Genomic DNA, 18,416 nt, shown 5'->3' on the forward strand with positions numbered 1-18,416 from the left:
AATCATAGTCGAGGGATGTTTATGATAAGCGTTGTCCTGAAGACAGTTATACACTCTACACGGGTTGCAAGTAGACTACAACGATCGTCTCAACAGGATACAAAGACTAACTCTAGTAAAACTACAACCCAGAACTACTCGAATCTAGCAGAACTCTTGAATACTTGCTCGCAACTCAACTCAACAACAAAAGAAAGAAAGAAAGAAAGAAGAGAACCCTTCACTTTGGTATGAGATGCTATAAATGAAAAATCAAGTTACTATTTATAGGCTAGCAACTTAGTAACTCTCCAAAATACAAAATAAAATTAAATAAATATAAAAGTTAAAACATTTATCAATTTTAACTGGTATGACGTGACAAAAATCAAACATAACGCATTATAATGGAAGAAACTACAAATTTAACTTTCATACATATCAAATTTGTACATGAAACATCATTTTAATTTGAAGTTTCAATCCAATTTGGAAGTTTCTAAACAATGAATTTAATCTACATAATTAAATCCAAATTTATGTTTCAATATTCAATTGTCTCAATTTCTTTCACTATATATAGATATATCCAACATTGACATCGTTATCGATGTTTCAATTTCACATTGATAGATATCGATATTGATAGGTATAATTATGTAATCAAATATAGGTTAAAAAAAAATTGGTCTATAAACTTTCATGAAAGTAACCATTTAGTCCATATACTTTGGTTGCAACAATTTAGTCCATGTACTTTCAATTTTGTAACAATTTAGTCTCTAAACTTTATTAGGTAAGAATTAGTCCTTGTACTTTTAGATTTGTAAAAATTTAGTCCCTAACATTTAAAAAAACCATCAAAACTTGATATCAGGTTTTTATGATGTAGACTTTGTATTTTATAAAAATATCTAGCCTTTAATTAGTTTATCGATTTATTTATGCAAGAAGTCTTATTAAATCTTCACACTAATGTCTACAATAGGGTATTTAAACAATATATGTAGGGACTAAATCGTTACAAATTTTAATACAAGAACTAAATTATTACATAGTACAGGGAACTAAATTATTACAAAATTAAAAGTATAGGGACTACAACGTTGCAAATCAAAGTTCATAGACTAAATTGTTACTTTTACGAAAATTTAGGGACTAAAAGTGATTTTTAACCTCAAATAAATTTTAAAAATTAGGGTTGTTTTTAAATATAGTAAAAAGAACCAACTTATTTACAAATATAGCAAAATGTAGATAGTGACATTTTGCTATATTTAAAAACATTTCAAGTAGTTTTTCCATTTAAAACAATTACCTTAAAAATTATTTAATATACCAGTTATTTCGTTTTCACTCTTTAAATAAGTTATAGATCTTATTATTAATATTTATGTTTATATTGGTGACTAATCTATAACATTTTCTTATATTTTATGGATATGTATACAAAATCTCAAAGATATCTATTGAACTTTGATATTGATGTCAAACCCCCCAATCAATAAATAGATATATGAACTTTGGACCTGTTTGGATTAATTTGAGAAAAAATATTTTTTAAAAAACTCAATTTTATTTAAACACTTTTGATAAAAACTGATTAAAATACACTTGAAAAACTATTTTGAGTGGTTGTCAAACACTTAAGTTTATGTCAAAATGACTTTATTTTTTAATTAAACATTTGAAAATGTATTTCAAACACGCCCTTAAACTATTTTAAGAGTAATATGGGTACATCCCGTGCCTATTCTTTTGTATCCCACCCCAACAAATTAAAAAATATTTAAGAAAAAGAGAAAACAAGAGTTTGACACTTGACAAATTGTAGGAATAATTATCTTTTGGTCATTGAATTTTTAGCTATAAATTCATTTGGTCCAATAATTTTTGAAATAGACCTTTTTAGTCCCTTATTTTTGAAAAAAAAGGTTTAAATGGTCTCAAAACTAAGGGACTTCCATTTCAAAAATTGAGAGAGCAAATGAACCTTTATCTAAAGGACCAAAAACTAATTTTTTTCAAATTGTAAATGGATAATTGAGTCGTTTGCATATATAATTTTTTTGTTAAATTATAAAAAAATATCTATAAATTTTGTACTTTTACGTATAAGTATTTTAAATTTTTAAAAATTTTAAAAATATCCTAAACTTTTAAAAGGAGATGAAAATCCTTTTTGTTTAAAAAATATGGTTGAATTTTTAGAAGTTTCAAAAGAAAAAAAAAAAACCAACTAGAAAGAAGTTTAAAAATACCTTTACCGTCACTATAATTTAGTGGTTTATTTTCATTTATTTTTAATTTTTTTAAAAGGTTTTAAGGAGAGTATGTTACTTGGAGTGGGCAAGCAGAGCTGAGAATTTCCAGGCTCGTTCAGTCGTAGAAGTTTGCAAGCGTTACACCAGCGGCAATCCTCATGTTCCATAGTTGTTCTTCTTCGCAAATGCGAGCTATAGGAGCATTTCGACCTCGATTGACGGAGTTATTGAACCGCTTGTCTTTCAGAAGCTTCAGAGTTAGAGCTCTCTCGTCTTCATCTCTGGCCTCCTCGAATCAATCCCGCGGTGGCCTTCCTCGCTTCTTCTCCCAAGTTCTCCCTTCTTATAAGGTAATCCTTCTCTCTTTTGCAATTCTCAAGTTTTTATATGATCGAAAATTGTGTATATAGTTGCGGATGAGGTTTTGATTTTGAACATTTGAAGTACCCAATGATTGGCCTCACTCTGTAGTTTTTACTGTGCCCACACGAGTTGGGTTGTGTTAGGTTTGGATGGTGTCTGTCAATTTGAATGGATTATTACTAATCTTTTTTGGGGTTAAGTGGAATGTTGGCGACTCTGAATTTTGGAAGACCAAGGAAGCGTCTCATTAGGGGTGGCGTTTGATTAATGAAATGTTAATTTTGGAGCTTTGTGTTCTTGTGAAAATTTGGAATGCTTTAGATGTTTCTTTGTGGGGAGTTGGTATTCATGAACTTATGAGATGGATAATGGCATTTACTAAGATGAAATGGGATGGGACGGATAATTATTTTCCTAATGGTATCTCTATTGGTCTCTGAGATGGATAATGGCATCTACTAGGATGAAATGGGATGGACGGATAATTATTTTCCTAATGGTATCTCTATTGGTCTCTTCAAGTAAGTATTTCAGGAATTTGCCATCTAATGTGTTAGAATGCTTTGAATCTGTTATTTGTTGTTTCGAATGACCAAGCACAAGGACTTGCTTTCTTTATTTGTCAATTTCATAACTAATTATTTACAATTGATTAAACTCTCTAACCCTATTGGTACTTCTGCAATCTCTATTATCTGATATTCCTCTCTGTTAATAAAATTGTTCTCTCCCTTTGCCCGTAAACATATGTAGCTAACAAAATTTTACTAAGCCACGTAAATCTCTGTGTCGATCTTTATTGTTTACGCTTTCTCACTTTCCTTATTTGTCGATTTCATAACAAATCGGGATTAGAAGGAAGTTTAACTATGTTGCCTAATTTCATGCTGTAACAAGCTCAATGCTGTATTTAATTTGATAATTTTGTAAAGTGAGAATGTGATGCTTAGTTTGATTGCAAAACTGGAACTACTTTCATATCATGTGCTTCATTATTATCCAGGGTGATGTTATTCGTCTAGAAGGCGATGAAGTCTGGCATATGACTAAAGTCTTAAGGTTGAAGACTGATGATAGGTACTACTTTTAATAGTCAACATCGTTTACTGTTATCTTGACATATGGGTTACTGGTTGGATACTTGTTTGTTATCTTCATGATAATTGGATGTAAATTAAAGGGTGGAGCTGTTCAATGGAAATGGAGGTTTAGTAGAAGGGAGCATAAAGAACATTCGTGTCAATGGACTTGACATTCTGGCTATGGAAGATCCAAAATCTGTTTTACCTCAAAGCACGCAATGGCATGTATTTGCAGCCTGCGGTGAGATCCTTATGAGGAATCATTAAATGTTCACTCCATCTTGTGACATGGTAATTAATGTCTCTGTTTAGGTACTCTAAAGGGTGGTCGTGCTGACTGGCTTGTTGAGAAATGTACGGTAAGTAAAAGTAAATTTAGACAAAGTTGTTGCAAATGAGAATTTTTTGCTTCCTAATTTTCTTGCTGTCCTTTTCACTTTGTTTAGGAACTGGGTGCCAGCAGTTTAACTCCTCTGCTAACAGAACGTTGCCCTACCATTTCTGATAACCGGGTACACAGATTTGAACGTATCACATTGGCAGCAACTAAACAATGTGAGTCAGTATTCAAGTTAAGTTTCTTCACCTTGAGAGTTCAATTTGGCTTGTTAATTGTCATCTAATTACTTTTGGGAAAATTTTATGCGACCTTCATCGCAGGTCAAAGACTTCACCAAATGGATCTGAATTCTCCATTGAAAATTGATGGCCTTTTGCACCTTGTGAGTTGCTATACAACTTTGTTCCAATACTTTCTTGACCTATGAGCTTGCCTTGGCTAACATAGAGAAAGGTTTTCCCTCGTGCAAATAAAAAAAATAATAAAAGAATCATGTACATTTGTGATAATTTAAGAATTAACCATATTTCTACAACTAATTGTTAAGTACTTCTTGTACTAGTGACTACTAGTGACTAGGTGAAGTGGTTACGGTTTTGATGGTTTTCTTGAAATTTTCAATTTTCTGAGATTCAAGGTCATAGATTCATCTTAGAAGTAATCATTATGGCGTCCTCCTGATGTGGCCTTTTTCGTCAATGAATGTTCTCTTGTTTTTGAGAAATTATTTTGATAAGAATCTGAGTATATTGATAAAAAGGAGATAAACAGCCTAGGAGCCGGGTAGAGAGTAATCCTGGCCTGAAGAAACCACAAAAGAATTGCATAGCATATTATACTACACATTCTTTTCTCTTTAACTTAATTTCATAACTGCTTCGTATTTTGTTCCCTGTAGATTAATGAAACGAAGCTATCTTTTGTAGCAGTTGCAGAAGCGACACCGCTTGTAAGTGCATTAGCTTCAACAGAAATAGAGTCTGGTGGGCTTCTGGTTATCGGACCTGAAGGAGGTATGGTAGCGCTGCTTTCTGAAGATGAGTGCAATTTTCCTACAGTATTTAAAAGAGGTTCTTAGTATAGTTAGTGTTTCAACATTCTGATGATGATGCATATTAAAGTCTTACAAACCTCAACTCACTATTTGATAGCTTCTGTAACAAATAACATTTTTTATTTTAACATTTTTGATAATGGCCTTTCAACCAAGGATTGAAATATCTGCCAATATCTCAAAATTTAGGTTGTGGTGAATATATTTGTCATCAAGACTAATCTACCAAGAAATAGAGTAAGAGCTCTTAAACTTCATACTTTTTACCAGGAATTTTATCGTACATGGAAAATTACTTATGTTATCTATTGTTAATTGTCCACCTATAGAGTAATAAACCCTTGAAAGCGGTGGTTAATGTAATGCAAACAATTGTTTGGGTTACCAGTTCATTTTTAAAATGTTAGTTACATAAACTAGTAGTTGAATGACTTTTCCCCTTCACGCTTAGATAATATCTAAAAAATCCTTTACTTCTCTTAATTTAGTGCCTTGCATCTTTTTTCATCTTTTGTTTTTCTTCTTTCTTCAGACTTCACTGAGAAAGAGGTGAACATGATGAAAGAAGCTGGAGCAATTGCAGTTGGTCTTGGCCCTTATCGACTTCGTGTTGAAACTGCGACAGTTGCAATCTTATCAACCCTCATGTTATGGTCCGACTCAAAAAGTTCCAGCTGTTAATCTCTCTTTCAGGTTAGCCGTTGTCTATTTTTGTATTGATAAATCAGATTTTCCTGCATATACCTAATTTGTTTTTCTTCAAGGATGAACTAAAAATTACATCATGAAAATTGACGAATGAATGAAACACAAAGGGAATAAATGGAAAAAGGTATGAATAAGAAAATGAGAGTGATCTAGATGTAGATACTATTGAAGAATTTGGGTGCCCATTAAATTGATTTTGCAAGGTAAGATTAAATTCTATTTTGGTCCTTAAACTTCTAAATGTTGTCTTAAACCGTCAACTTTCAAATTTCTATTTTAGTATTTTTGGGGCAAAAAATGTAGTTTAGTCGTTAATTTAATTTCTCATTAATCATTTAAAGGATGGGACAGTTGCAAATATAGACATTAGACCAAAAGTGTTAACAGATATAACATAATGTAAAAGAAATTACAAATATGACCAAATTTAAATAGTCTATCAATGATAGACCATATTATTGATGTTTATCAGTAATAGACCATATCACTAGTAAGAGTCTATCAACGATAGAAGTCTAGTGTTGATAAACTTGTCTATATTTATAATTTTTTTAAAATGATGTTACACACTTGGTTATTATTACTAAAATACTACCAATTGCAATTACCCTTAAAGGAACCTAAAATCATTTGCAAACCCGACTCCTAGTCCACTATATGAGACTCAAACACTTATCTTCATAGATATTTTAGGTAAATGCCACACAAAATGTACCTGTATCAAGTCTCTATAGGATCGTTTGTTAACAAGTTAATAGCAATGACAAGCCAAGTATGAGGACTAATATAAAACATTTCATAGTTTAAGGACCATGACAGAAGAAGCAAGAAAGTAAGACTCTGAACATATTACTTCTTATTGAATGGACAAAAAAATACATTGCCATCACATAGAGATCTCGAAAAAAGACTCTAGTGGCAGTTTACTGCCTCATCTCTTCTTGACCTAATTGATGCTACTCATTTTTTTCTAATAATCTGTGCATATCAGACCTACTCATGGAAGTTAACCCATCCCAAACTCACCAATATGACTTACAGTTAAAAACCATGACATTCCCCACTAGTTTTCACTTGTTTTAATTCTATTTACTAGGGTGGAAATGGTTCGGTTTGGTGGTCAAACCGAACCGAACCGAACCAAACCAAAATTTTAAAATGTGAAACCGAATCGAACCGAACCGCATATATGTAGTTCGGTTCGGTTTTAAATTCGGTTTTGGCATTTTTAAAAAATCCATGTTATATTCTTTTTTAATTAACAAGCGGTTTGGTTTTAAATTTGGTTTTGTTTTTTAAACTAAAAGCGGTTCGGTTTTAAATTTGATTTTACTCTTTTTTTCAAATATATATATACATTAGTTAAAAACAGTTCGGTTCGGTTTTAAATTTGGTTTTCAAAAGTGAAACCGAACCGAACCGCATTAATTCGGTTTCAAAATTTCTTCGAACCGGATCGAACCGAACTTTTCGGTTTCACTGAGTTTTTGATTCAGTTCGGTTTGGTTTTTGTGGTTTCAATCCATCCCTACTATTTACTGATTTACTGCAATGATCCATATTGAGATATGCTGGAATAAATAGTATGCGACTCTTGTTTTAGGGTTGCATCCTTTCAAATCCATGAGATGTATTCTTTCTTGAATGATTGCGTCTTTTTAAATTTTTTTAACCAACTCGGAACGTGCCTATTCAAATGACACAAATTAGTTTATAAATATCTCTCATCTTCAAATTGGATTTTCACATTTTCCATCAACACAGTTCTCTCACAAAACTTTCCTCCCATCTTAAAGTTCGTTGTTTGGTTTATTTCATAAAATAGAGTTCGTTAGACCTTGTGGACGGAGTACTATTTCCATAAAAAGGTAATCTGTTCTATCATGAAAGATGAATGCTCTTGAAATTTAGGCACTAGAGTGAGTAAAATTATCTCAAGGAGACAACGTGAATCGTTGGGCTTCGATTCTCTCATGTATACAAAGTTATGCATTTTCTGATATTATTCATATAACAAGACAGACTTAGAAGAGCAAAACTAACAATGAAGGTAGTTTCTTTAAAGGTGTGTAGGGTGAAAGGATTGTTGTTCACACAAAGTTATTGCCTTGCTGTTTGCTAAATAGATCAACAGAACAATTCGCCCAAACTTGGGGGAAGTTCAAAATTTCATAAAAGTTTGTACTTTAGAACACTAGAATCAATTCTAGTAGCTTCAACTTTTTCACTGTTCACTGATCACAGGGTATCTTTAAAATCAGCAACATTGCAAAGCCTCAAAATTGGAGTGTTTGTAGTTTGGGACATGGAGTACAATTTGAGACATTCTACAAGGTATAATCCATTTGAGGATTGGTCTCTGATGATGGGACTTCATGAGGAAGATTTCAATTGTGTATTATGGTAGTTAAACTGAAATGCATTTCTGCTTTTGCAAAGTACATAGTTATTGAAAATTTGTGGCCAATGGGATGTACTTACGAGTTCAAATACTATAGGTTTCATTTAATAATTATTTGATTTTTTTTTAATTTAATTTAATTTAATTTTTTAATTTTTAAAGATTGATCCGGTAAACACTACTTCTACCTATGAATCTCTTTGTTTTGTTGGTACTTTCAATAATAGCATAAAAGAAATGTAAAATTACAAATGGGGCAGCACTATTTCATTTTTGCAAATCTAGCAAAAATAAGGTATGGTTCCAACAACAATAGAATTTTAAGGTTTTGATACTTTATCGCTACTAATATTTTCAGACTTCTAATACATTGTTGATATATTATTGATATTTCCAACAATCAGTAGTGTATCAATAAAGCACTAGGCATTGGACGCATGCCCAGTAGTGTATCAATATGTAAGAGTGTATCAACATGCAGCGGAAGCCACAAGGATCAATAAGCATTCAAGGGTTTGTAGTCATACCTTTGTAGAACTCTTCAAGATCTTGATCAACAATAGTTGTCTTTTCCAAAACACACCATGAACCACCTCAAGATTTTCCCCACTCTTCTCTTGGAGCTTTAGAACGAGTTGTGGGACTCAAGAACAGCTTGAAGCAACGAAAAACCAGAGAAAAGCTCACATCACCACTTTGTTTGAAGAACCTTTCTTCAACTTGAAATTTTCTCTAAAATTTCTATTGAATGTCTGTCTCAAATTCACTCCAATCTTCTTTATTTATTGTAGGTGAACAAGTGAAGAACACCGCATGAGTTGCAGTTCATACTTGGAGTAAATGAAGAGGAAGGAAGTGGTATTTGTGTGAGCAAGTAAAAGATGGGTAATGAAAAAACTGTTTTTTCCATTTTGTGCATGTTTGTAAATTTTCAGTTTTTCCTAAAATCTAATGATTTTCAAAAATTGAAAATTTTATTAATTTTATAAAATTAATTTTTAAATAATTCAAATTAACTTAATAACAAATATTAAATTAATTTTTTACACAAATCCATCTTCAATTTAAATATAAATTCTCCTATTTTGTTTAATTCTAATTTGAACGTTTCAAATTAACTTCTCAAGCTACTCTAAAGCTTATCCATTTACGAGTTGGTAGGGGATCTCGCGAACCTATAGGTCATGGGCTCCAACGATTCGAGATTAATCAGCTAAACTCATTAGACCAAATTATCCCCCATTCGTTAACTAATGGGTCACTCCATTATAGCCCATAGTTGAACTTCCTAGATATATTATGTCCACTTGATAGAACCATAATCAGTAAGGCGATCCTTCACAGGTTGTTCGTAATCACAGCTAGGTCAAAATAATCGTTTTACCCTTGTGAATACATCTTGTTTTTTAAGTTCCCACTTACCCTCTAATTAACAATTTTAATTCATAATCTTCATGAATCAAATTCTTTCTCTATCATGAGAAGGTTGGGCTCCAACCTATCTGCTAACACTAAATTTACAGGGCTATGTCTCCAGCTATTCATCCGGTCTTATCCCAAAATGGGAGGCTTATTGAGAAGTGTTATTGGACTACTCTCACCATTTGCAGATCAAAGGATAATCCCGAACAAACAGGAGTTCATAGCTAGCTCAGGATTAAGATCGAGTTGACCTACATTATTTAATAGATGAAATAGTCAGTTTTAATAGTAAACGGTTGTTATAAAGAAAAGTGACTATTTTTGTGGTCCAATCTATATGCAAACTCATATAGAATGCCTCTACTCACATGTCTCAACATGAATGATCTGTGGATCACATCGTTTGTAACATTTTACAACTCTTTATAACAACTACAAAGTGGGTCGCATCCAATAGTGTTATCAGGATGAGATACCTGATTTTATTCATATACTTATTAGACAATTTAGGTTATATATTGTTAACTTGATCCTGTTTATTTCACTATATAAAGTTATAGTATTCAGACTATAGCCATAGATATGTTTATTAGATTTTCATAATAGAATGCAAAATCAACAATTTATTATTATTGATAAATAGAATGTTTAACACGAATTACGAATTCTGGGACATTCCCAACACAATAAAGTAAACCAACAATGTTAATATACTCAACTTCATCAAAGTGCAATTGTAGAGTAAGATAGCAAAAATTGAAAATAGATCTTGATTTGATACATGCAACTCTTGCAATCTGAACATAGTACTTATATCTTGAGATGATTTGAAAATTGAAACGTCAAGAAGCAATGAATTGAGAGAACAAAAATAATAAATAAATAAAAAAAAAGAGAAACTCCTAGCATCTGTGAAATATGGTGAAAAAACTCTTTTTTAATAATAGTTGGAGGTGAGAGTTATAAAAGCTAAGACAAAAATATCAACATGTTTCATGCAGATCCTTACTTTGCAGTATAATATTTACCTAAAGACTTCAGTAAATAAATAAATTAATGAAAGGACAAAAGTTTACAAATGTTGTTTTTTTCTCTCCATATCATACTTTCTAATATAAATGAAATAAAGAGAAATTGTTTTAAATGAAAAAAATACTAAAAATATTTTTAAATATTATAAAATATTATGGTCTATAAATTTTATAGACATTTATTGACATCTATCAATGTCTATCAATGATAGATGATAATAGTCTATTAGACAATATTTTATTATATTTGTAAATATTTTAGTTTATTTTACTATATTTAAAAATAATTCTAAAATAAATATATAAATGTTAAGGCCGTTTTTAAATATAACAAAATGGATCAAAATATTTATATAATATAATAAAATTTTACTGTCTATTGCGATAGATCGTGATAGATTATATGTCTATGTGTCATGATAGATATGAATATTAGTTTATCCTAATCTATCATAGATATATTGTAATATTTTGCTATATTTGTAAATATTTTTAATAAGCGTGAAATTACTATAGATTATATTTATAAATATATATGAGGATTAAGATTCTCACATTTGGGGTGAATTCCAAGTTAAATTTGGTATGTAAACGGGGTCCGACAATATATTCTTTTTATCTTTCCAATATCTCCAAAATCAAATGCAAAGAGGAAAAGGAAACTTTTCTCTTCAAACTGCAATTTAATTCCAACGGAGATAAAAAAAAACCTCCACAACTCGCCATGAATTTTCTCGTCTAAAGAACGAATTGCGAAGAGTAAAATCAAACATCTCAGTTCGTTGCGCAATAAATTTCACTAAATCTCGACGTCGATCCGCCATTGCGGGCGGTGAAGCTCCATGCGTGGACAACCTTCTCACCCACTGAAGTCGGGTCTCGCCGGACCCGATGAGGATAACGAACCAGTTCGCTCGTACCTCCCTGGAATGAACGTTCCGTTAGGCGCCGGAATTCGGAAGAAGGGAACCGGAGTCCGGCCATGGCTACTCCTGGACTCCACCGGCGGAGCTCAGGTGGTTGAGGCCGGAAAACATGCGATTATGCGGCGGACCGGCCTGCCGGCGCGGGACCTTCGGATTCTCGATCCATTGCTCTCGTATCCATCTACGATTCTTGGTCGTGAGAAAGCGATTGTGATCAATTTGGAGCATATCAAAGCAATTATCACTGCTCAAGATGTGTTCGTGTTGAATGCTAGGGATCCGTCTGTAACCCCCTTTGTAGAGGAGCTTCAGAGGCGGGTATTGCGGCACCATCAAGCCACTAAGGCCTCTCAGGTTTCAATTCGAATTACGGTTTTAACCTAGTTGAAAATTAATGCATTTGTTTACTCCTAGTCTGGTTAATGCGAATCAAGTATGAACTGATTATGGGGTTTTCAATTTCCTTTTATCCATTTGTGCTTGCTTTCTGTCTGGTTTGAAGAACTTGTTGAGTTTTGTTCACCCTTCAGTATCGTGCATGTTTTAGTGGTTTGGAGGACCGTTTCTAAACAATTTATGTTGTCCAGTTATTTGCAAAGTATATTGAGAGTGGGATTTCATGTCAAGTTATGGAATCTTGTCCTTCATGTTTGGAGAACAAGGTATTAGCGTTTTAGTTTAAAACTTTTTGTCGTCTCTACCGCTGGTCTTGGGGTGGGCGAAGCTTCCAAGGATCAGTGGGTGTGAGTCATGGGCATAATAATGCAAGGAGTGAGTCTCTGATAACTCGGTTATTTTACTGATATGATGTTGAAATTTAGTCATCATGGTTAAATGTTATGCAATATAGTAGTTGCTAGTACTAACATAGAGAGATGCATAATCAAGTTAGATAACTGTCTTCATAGAGTTTGGATGAAAAAATAAGTTGGCGCTAGCTTGGAACTTTGGATGGTTCATTTTAACTTATATTGGAAAGTTTGAACTTCTATTCTTTCTAGGTTTTATTTTCATTTGAGGTTGGGAAAATCTTTTATCTTTTTCGACGTTTTATCAAGGATTGGTCATTCTCATTACCAGTCAATCAAACACCACATCAGTTTCTTCTATCAAAATATTTGGTTTCTTAATCTTCTTGTAGAATATATGATGAGTGCAATCTGTGTTTAATTATATGCAATGTTTTAGGAGGGTGTTGGTGATGATTCTAATTGGAGAAATCTGTATGACCTGGAGGAGCCTCGATCAAGGCCTCAGAGTCCTCCTAATTCATACCAAGGATTTCCACAGACTGAAGAGGAGGGGAAGGAAAACATGAAACAAGGTCTTGAGAATCGGGAGGGATTGAAAGTTCTTCCTTTTGAGTTTGTTGCTTTGGAGGCATGCCTTGAAGCTGCTTGCAGTTGCTTAGAAAGTGAAGTATGATTTTTTCATTTTTGTTTATTTTATTTAGTTTCATTCTCTTAATTCTATTAGCAGATATGTATTGTACCTTTCTTAACTCCTTGCTTGTCATCTCCTGTACCAGGCAGATACTTTGGAGCTAGAAGCTCACCCAGCTTTGGATAAGCTGACTTCTAAGATTAGTACTCTCAATTTGGAACGGGTGCGTCAGATCAAAAGTCGATTAGTTGCAATAACTGGACGAGTTCAAAAGGTTACTAGATTTAATTGCTAGTCATGACACATTTTCTCAGTTTGTGTGGTTCAGTAACTTTATCTTTGAGAAATTCCTCTTTCTTTTCTTTTTTCCCCCCTTTTTTTCTCCTTTAATTAACAAGGCTTTTTGTGTGGAATATTATGGCTGTTTAAAGGTGCGGGACGAATTAGAACACTTGCTAGATGATGATGAGGATATGGCTGAGATGTACTTAACAGAGAAGATGGTTCAGCAACAACTTGAGAACTCTTCCACTTCTTCAATTCCTGAGAGAGATGAAATGGAAGATGACGATCAGCAATTAGGCAAAGATGACAGGCACGGGACTTGTCTTATGTCACCAAAAATAGAGAATAACACACATCTATGCTATTTTTGTTGTTTTCATTAATTTCTGCGTTTATAAAGAGCTTTCTGTTTCCAATTGTCTCAGTATTCCTGCTGAAATATCATTGGACAGTGGTGGAATCGCAGCTAATTATGAAGGCAATATGGGTGCTTCCCAGGATCATTTGTTTGGTGCATCAAATGTGGGCAGGGACAGCCATGGGACCCGGACAAGTACTACCCATAGCATAAGCAAACACCTCGATGTGGAGGAACTCGAGATGCTGTTGGAGGCATATTTTGTGCAAATTGATGGTACACTGAACAAACTTTCCACGGTAAGCAAATAAACAATATTTTCTTTCATCTATGTGATCAGTTGTATTTTGAAGATGTTCTGCTTCGCTTAACGTAAAGATCTTTTTGTTTTGGTTGATATAAAAAGAAAATTGTTCTGCGGATAAGTAATAAATCTAATGTATGTGATTTGGGGTAGGAAAACAGAATTTTACCTGCAGAAAAGGCTAAAATAGTAGACAAACCTGTTACAAGGGATGATATTTTTTAGTCTGTTCAAAGAAATATTATTTTTGAAGCATAGAAGTCAATAGATTTGCTTTAAGGTCAAATGCATGAGGTGATTTTGCATATAAATACTTTGACAGTGGACCTCTACAGAAGGAAGTAAATTTTGAATTCTCCACCTCCTTTTGGCATGAAATCATAATAGCAACCAAATATTACTTTCATAAATTTGAAATTTTAGGTTATACCAAGTCCATGCTACTTACTCTTGCCCAATCCTTGATCTGAAAATTTTGTTTCTCTAACATGCAAAGTAGATTGGGTTTCTGAAAAGTGAAATATCACTGGACCATTTTGGCCCCTCCATTTGTCATTGGTTTTTGGTTTTAGAAAATTAGTTTATAAACACTACTACTACCCATAAGTTTATATGTTTGTTCACATCGTCAAAAACTAAGCGAGTTTTGAAAACTATAAAAATTAACCAAGCCTTTGTTTTTTGTTTTCAATTTGTTAAAAATTGGCTTATTAACCAATGCCTTCCTTTATTTGTCAAATTTGAAAAACAAACGAGAGTTGCAGCCTCATTACATAATGATATAACTTTTACTTGTATTTTAAAAAATTTTGTCTACTAATTTGGGAAATCTTAGAAGTATATTAAGAAAAAAAAAAATCATTAGTACAAGTTATGATAGTTCAGAAACGGAAAACGAATAACAAAATGGTTGTTAAAAAAAGGCTTAAATCTCTGTTCAGTATATTTTATTGAAAAGCAACCCTACTTTGAACATGGCTTTTCCTTTTGATAATGTCTTTTAACACTCTTTTATCCATCTTAAGCTGAGGGAGTATGTAGATGACACAGAAGATTACATCAACATAATGCTGGATGACAAACAGAACCATCTTCTACAAATGGGAGTAATGTTGACAACGGCAACCCTCGTTGTGAGCGCTTTCGTTGTGGTGGCAGGTATCTTCGGGATGAATATCCATATTGAACTGTTTGAACCCGAAAAAGCAGGCATGCCAGAGTTCCTGTGGACCGTTGGTGGTGGCGCTACAGGAACCATCTTCTTGTATGTCATTGCCATTGCCTGGTGCAAGCACAAACGATTGCTCGAGTAGTTGTTCTCCGAAACTGAAATGTGCTGCCAATGGTGTTGTTGGCCTGATAAAAGAGAGTATAAATTAAGACAACATTCAATACATCTTTATGTATTTTCGATATCATGTATCAGATATCATTCTGCTGTATTGAAATAATGTGAAGCTTTTACTAGCTGAATGCTCTGTTTCTATACTGCTGGTAGATAAATAAGTTAATTGTACAAGTTTCATAGTAACTTTTCATTTGGATTTGGTTTGGGAATGATTTTGAAATGATCAAAGATGTATTTGGGAGTGATCTTGAACACGATGAAAAAACTAATAACAATGTATCATGTGACAATTTGTTAAAAAAAAATTGATTTTTGATTTTTTTTTGAGTGTATAAAGAAGGGGAGAATTGGGCACGATAAAAATAATTTTAACTCTAAATGCTTGCCTATGATCACTCATTGAATCAAGTAGCTATAACCAATTATCCGAGAGGTTATGTAAACCCTGAACCCTACTTAGCCTACTTAAATATATTAATTAATATGTTGAGTAGGTTTAAATATGAGTTATGTTATATTGTAGGGAAAAGGTTGAAGAATGAGAAGAATGGAGAAGGAAAATTCTAAGTGTGGATGTGTATGGCCTCAGGTAGTTTTGAGTTTGGTCTTAGCAAGTGGAAAATTTGGCTAAGTGTGGGAATATGTGTGGATGCCATGAGGTGTTGGTATGAGGAACTTGAGAGGCGATGACCTTGTCATTGGAGGTTAGGCGAGCACCAAGTTAGCCCATGCGTTGGAGCTTGTCATTGGTTAAGTATTGATTGCATAAGGACACCATGCGTTGGAGGCTTGATACGTTGAAGCTTGGGTCATGGTATGCGGCAGCCAAGTTCTCTTGAGGTTATTTGGGTGCATGGTAGGCACGAGGGAAGGTGTTGGTAGTAGGCTAAGTGTTAGCCATAAGGAATGTAGCCATTGAGCGCACGACGTGAGCAAGGTTGCCTAGGCATTGAGGCTGGTCAATGTGTGGGCGACTAGGCGATGGCAAGAGTATGCTATTTGGGCGATGGCATGATGTTAGGCAATGGTGCTGCAAGCTAGGAAAGTTAAGGTGACGGCCTTGAGCAACGCGATGAGTCGAGACAAGCATTGGTCAAGAGGGCATGCGACCAAGGGGTAGCATGCGATGGCAAGGCTAGTAAACTAGCGTTGATCAATGTTCATGTCATGTAGCTATGTGTTGATATGATAATCAGCTTAACCACCATTTTAAGTGGTCAGCTGTCGTGATCATATATATTAATCCCACATAGGGGATGAGATGGCAACTTAATAGTTAAAGTAAAGCATGCAAACTCAAGTATAAAAAGGAAGGCTGACTTTAGATGCACGGTTTGAGCAATCTACTCATACTATTGAGGTGATTCCAAAGCCATCTGAAAGCTTGGTGGGTCTAGTTGATAAGGTACGAATGTTGGAAGGAAACTTCAAAGGAATTGAGCTGGAAACTGAAGAAATTGCAATAAGGTCAAATTCTCAAGTGAATTTGGGCCAGTGATGAAAATTTGATGTTTGTGGCAAACCACAAGGAATTATGAGCTTAAGATAAGCATGTTAAGACAATTTTGAAAAGTTTGTAGAAGAAAAGTTTCTGAGAAAAGGTCTGAAAAATGAGTTATTTGAATTGTAATTTGAATCTGGAAATTTTGAATAAGCAGGCAGTTATTTGAGATGAACAAGCAGGTAATTCAATGTTGACGCACGTGCAAGGGGAGAAGTGAGCGCCAGCGTGCATTGAGCTGAGCGTGGGGCTGTGTATGTAAGCGTGGAAGACTTGGACGCATAAGGACAGGGCTGCGCGTTGAGTTGTGGCCGTTGGAGCACCTAGCCATGCAATGAGCGCATGTATCATGGGTGATGGTGGTGTGTGATTGCCGCATAGCCAAAGTTAAGAACCTAAAGAAATTTCTAAGTGCTCAATGCATAGTAAGATAGGCATTGGGAGTTAGACCAATGTGTTAAGGAAAATGTGAGCTTAATTATGCAAGTTAGTCTCAAAAGGGAGACCATTGCTAGTAGCTAAAGTGAGTTGTTATGTTCACAGGGTTGACACCAATAGGATAAGCTTATCAACCCTAGGAGAATTGTCCAACATCGTGAGTGACAAATTAAAAAAGTTTTCTAAATGTTTTTGTAACTCATGCTTGCTTCATTATAAGAATGTTTTCTAAGCAAACCAAGTTTTAAGAGTTGTTGTCGCATGCTAAATTTAAAAGAATGTTTATAAAGCATGTTTAAATGTTTATGTATTTATGTACACAAAGCATGCGTTAGAAGTTTATAAAAATGTGAAAGCTCTTGTTCATGTTACTGTGCTTCCAAGTATACATGTTTTCAAGAATCAGATTTATGATGAGAATGATCACTCGATACTGAAGGACTCTGAGAAGGTATTTGGGCCATAGTACCTAAGGTATGACGGTACTTAATTATTACCAAGTGCATGTAGGTAGATTTGACGTCAAGGGATTGAGAAAAAGAGTTCTCTTTTGACTAAGATTTGACTTTGAGAGATTGAGCAAAAGGGATCTCTCTCAACTAAGAATCAGTTTAACTATGTTTTCTGATATGATATGATTAAAGGTTTTATGCACATGTTTGCTTGGCAAGTTTTCAGATTTAAGTATTCAATTTTTTAGCTTTCAGTTTTAAGCATGAAAACTATGTTGTTATTAAGTCACTCATTGGGCTAGTAGCTACCCGTTTTTAAATGTTTTCCCTTCTCAGGTAGTGGTCAACTTTCCAGAAAATAACTTTGTTGCTGCCCTACCACTCAAAGACTACAACTTGAGTAAAAATTAAGTGTTTGTTTTGTAAATATTTGTACATATGTTTTATTCAAACAGGGACTAGTTTAGTAAGTTAGGGCCCGTAGGATCTTATATGTACATATGTGATGTATATGAATGGTTGTTATGAAATCCTATTGATGTAAATCTGTTGAATGTTGGTTACATCAGTAAATGTATGTTTGTATGATTCAGGGTTTCTAAGACAGATTAATCAGGTTAGTAGACAGTAAGTGCCAACAAGAAGATTGGTAATTGTTGCTGTCACATTTCCTTTCAGGTTAAGAGGGTAATCTGGGAGGGGGTGTGATAGGTTAAGTCATTGTGGATCTCACTAAGCAAAATAAGAAGTGTTTCTAGAGATAGAATCAACCTTATG

At 33.8% G+C, this 18,416-nt stretch overlaps 2 protein-coding genes across 3 annotated transcripts; both read left to right on the forward strand.

Moving 5' to 3' along the window:
• Positions 1-2,283: 2,283 nt before the first annotated feature.
• On the forward strand, positions 2,284-8,344 carry LOC120069806 (ribosomal RNA small subunit methyltransferase E). Of its 2 annotated transcripts, none has more exons than XM_039021621.1 (9): positions 2,284-2,593; positions 3,610-3,683; positions 3,787-3,929; positions 4,001-4,047; positions 4,135-4,243; positions 4,349-4,410; positions 4,927-5,041; positions 5,272-5,319; positions 5,615-5,756. In XM_039021621.1, exons 1-8 carry the CDS (start codon positions 2,402-2,404, stop codon positions 5,301-5,303), a joined length of 774 nt encoding a protein of 257 aa, XP_038877549.1. In that variant the 5' UTR covers positions 2,284-2,401; the 3' UTR covers positions 5,304-5,319; positions 5,615-5,756. The 2 variants fall into 2 exon arrangements, with proteins under 2 accessions (XP_038877549.1, XP_038877548.1); XM_039021620.1 differs by lacking the exon at positions 5,272-5,319 and adding an exon at positions 8,035-8,344 and having other exon boundaries at positions 2,286-2,593; positions 5,615-5,775.
• Positions 8,345-11,270: 2,926 nt separating this feature from the next.
• Positions 11,271-15,491, forward strand: LOC120069805 (magnesium transporter MRS2-3). The gene is made up of 6 exons (XM_039021619.1): positions 11,271-11,924; positions 12,759-12,989; positions 13,099-13,227; positions 13,385-13,548; positions 13,664-13,895; positions 14,926-15,491. The coding sequence occupies exons 1-6, from the start codon at positions 11,487-11,489 to the stop codon at positions 15,211-15,213; spliced, it is 1,482 nt and encodes a 493-aa protein (XP_038877547.1). The 5' UTR covers positions 11,271-11,486; the 3' UTR covers positions 15,214-15,491.
• The last annotated feature ends 2,925 nt before the right edge of the window (positions 15,492-18,416 follow it).

Source organism: Benincasa hispida, unplaced genomic scaffold (genome assembly GCF_009727055.1).
Source record: "Benincasa hispida cultivar B227 unplaced genomic scaffold, ASM972705v1 Contig596, whole genome shotgun sequence".
Lineage (NCBI taxonomy): Eukaryota > Viridiplantae > Streptophyta > Magnoliopsida > Cucurbitales > Cucurbitaceae > Benincasa > Benincasa hispida.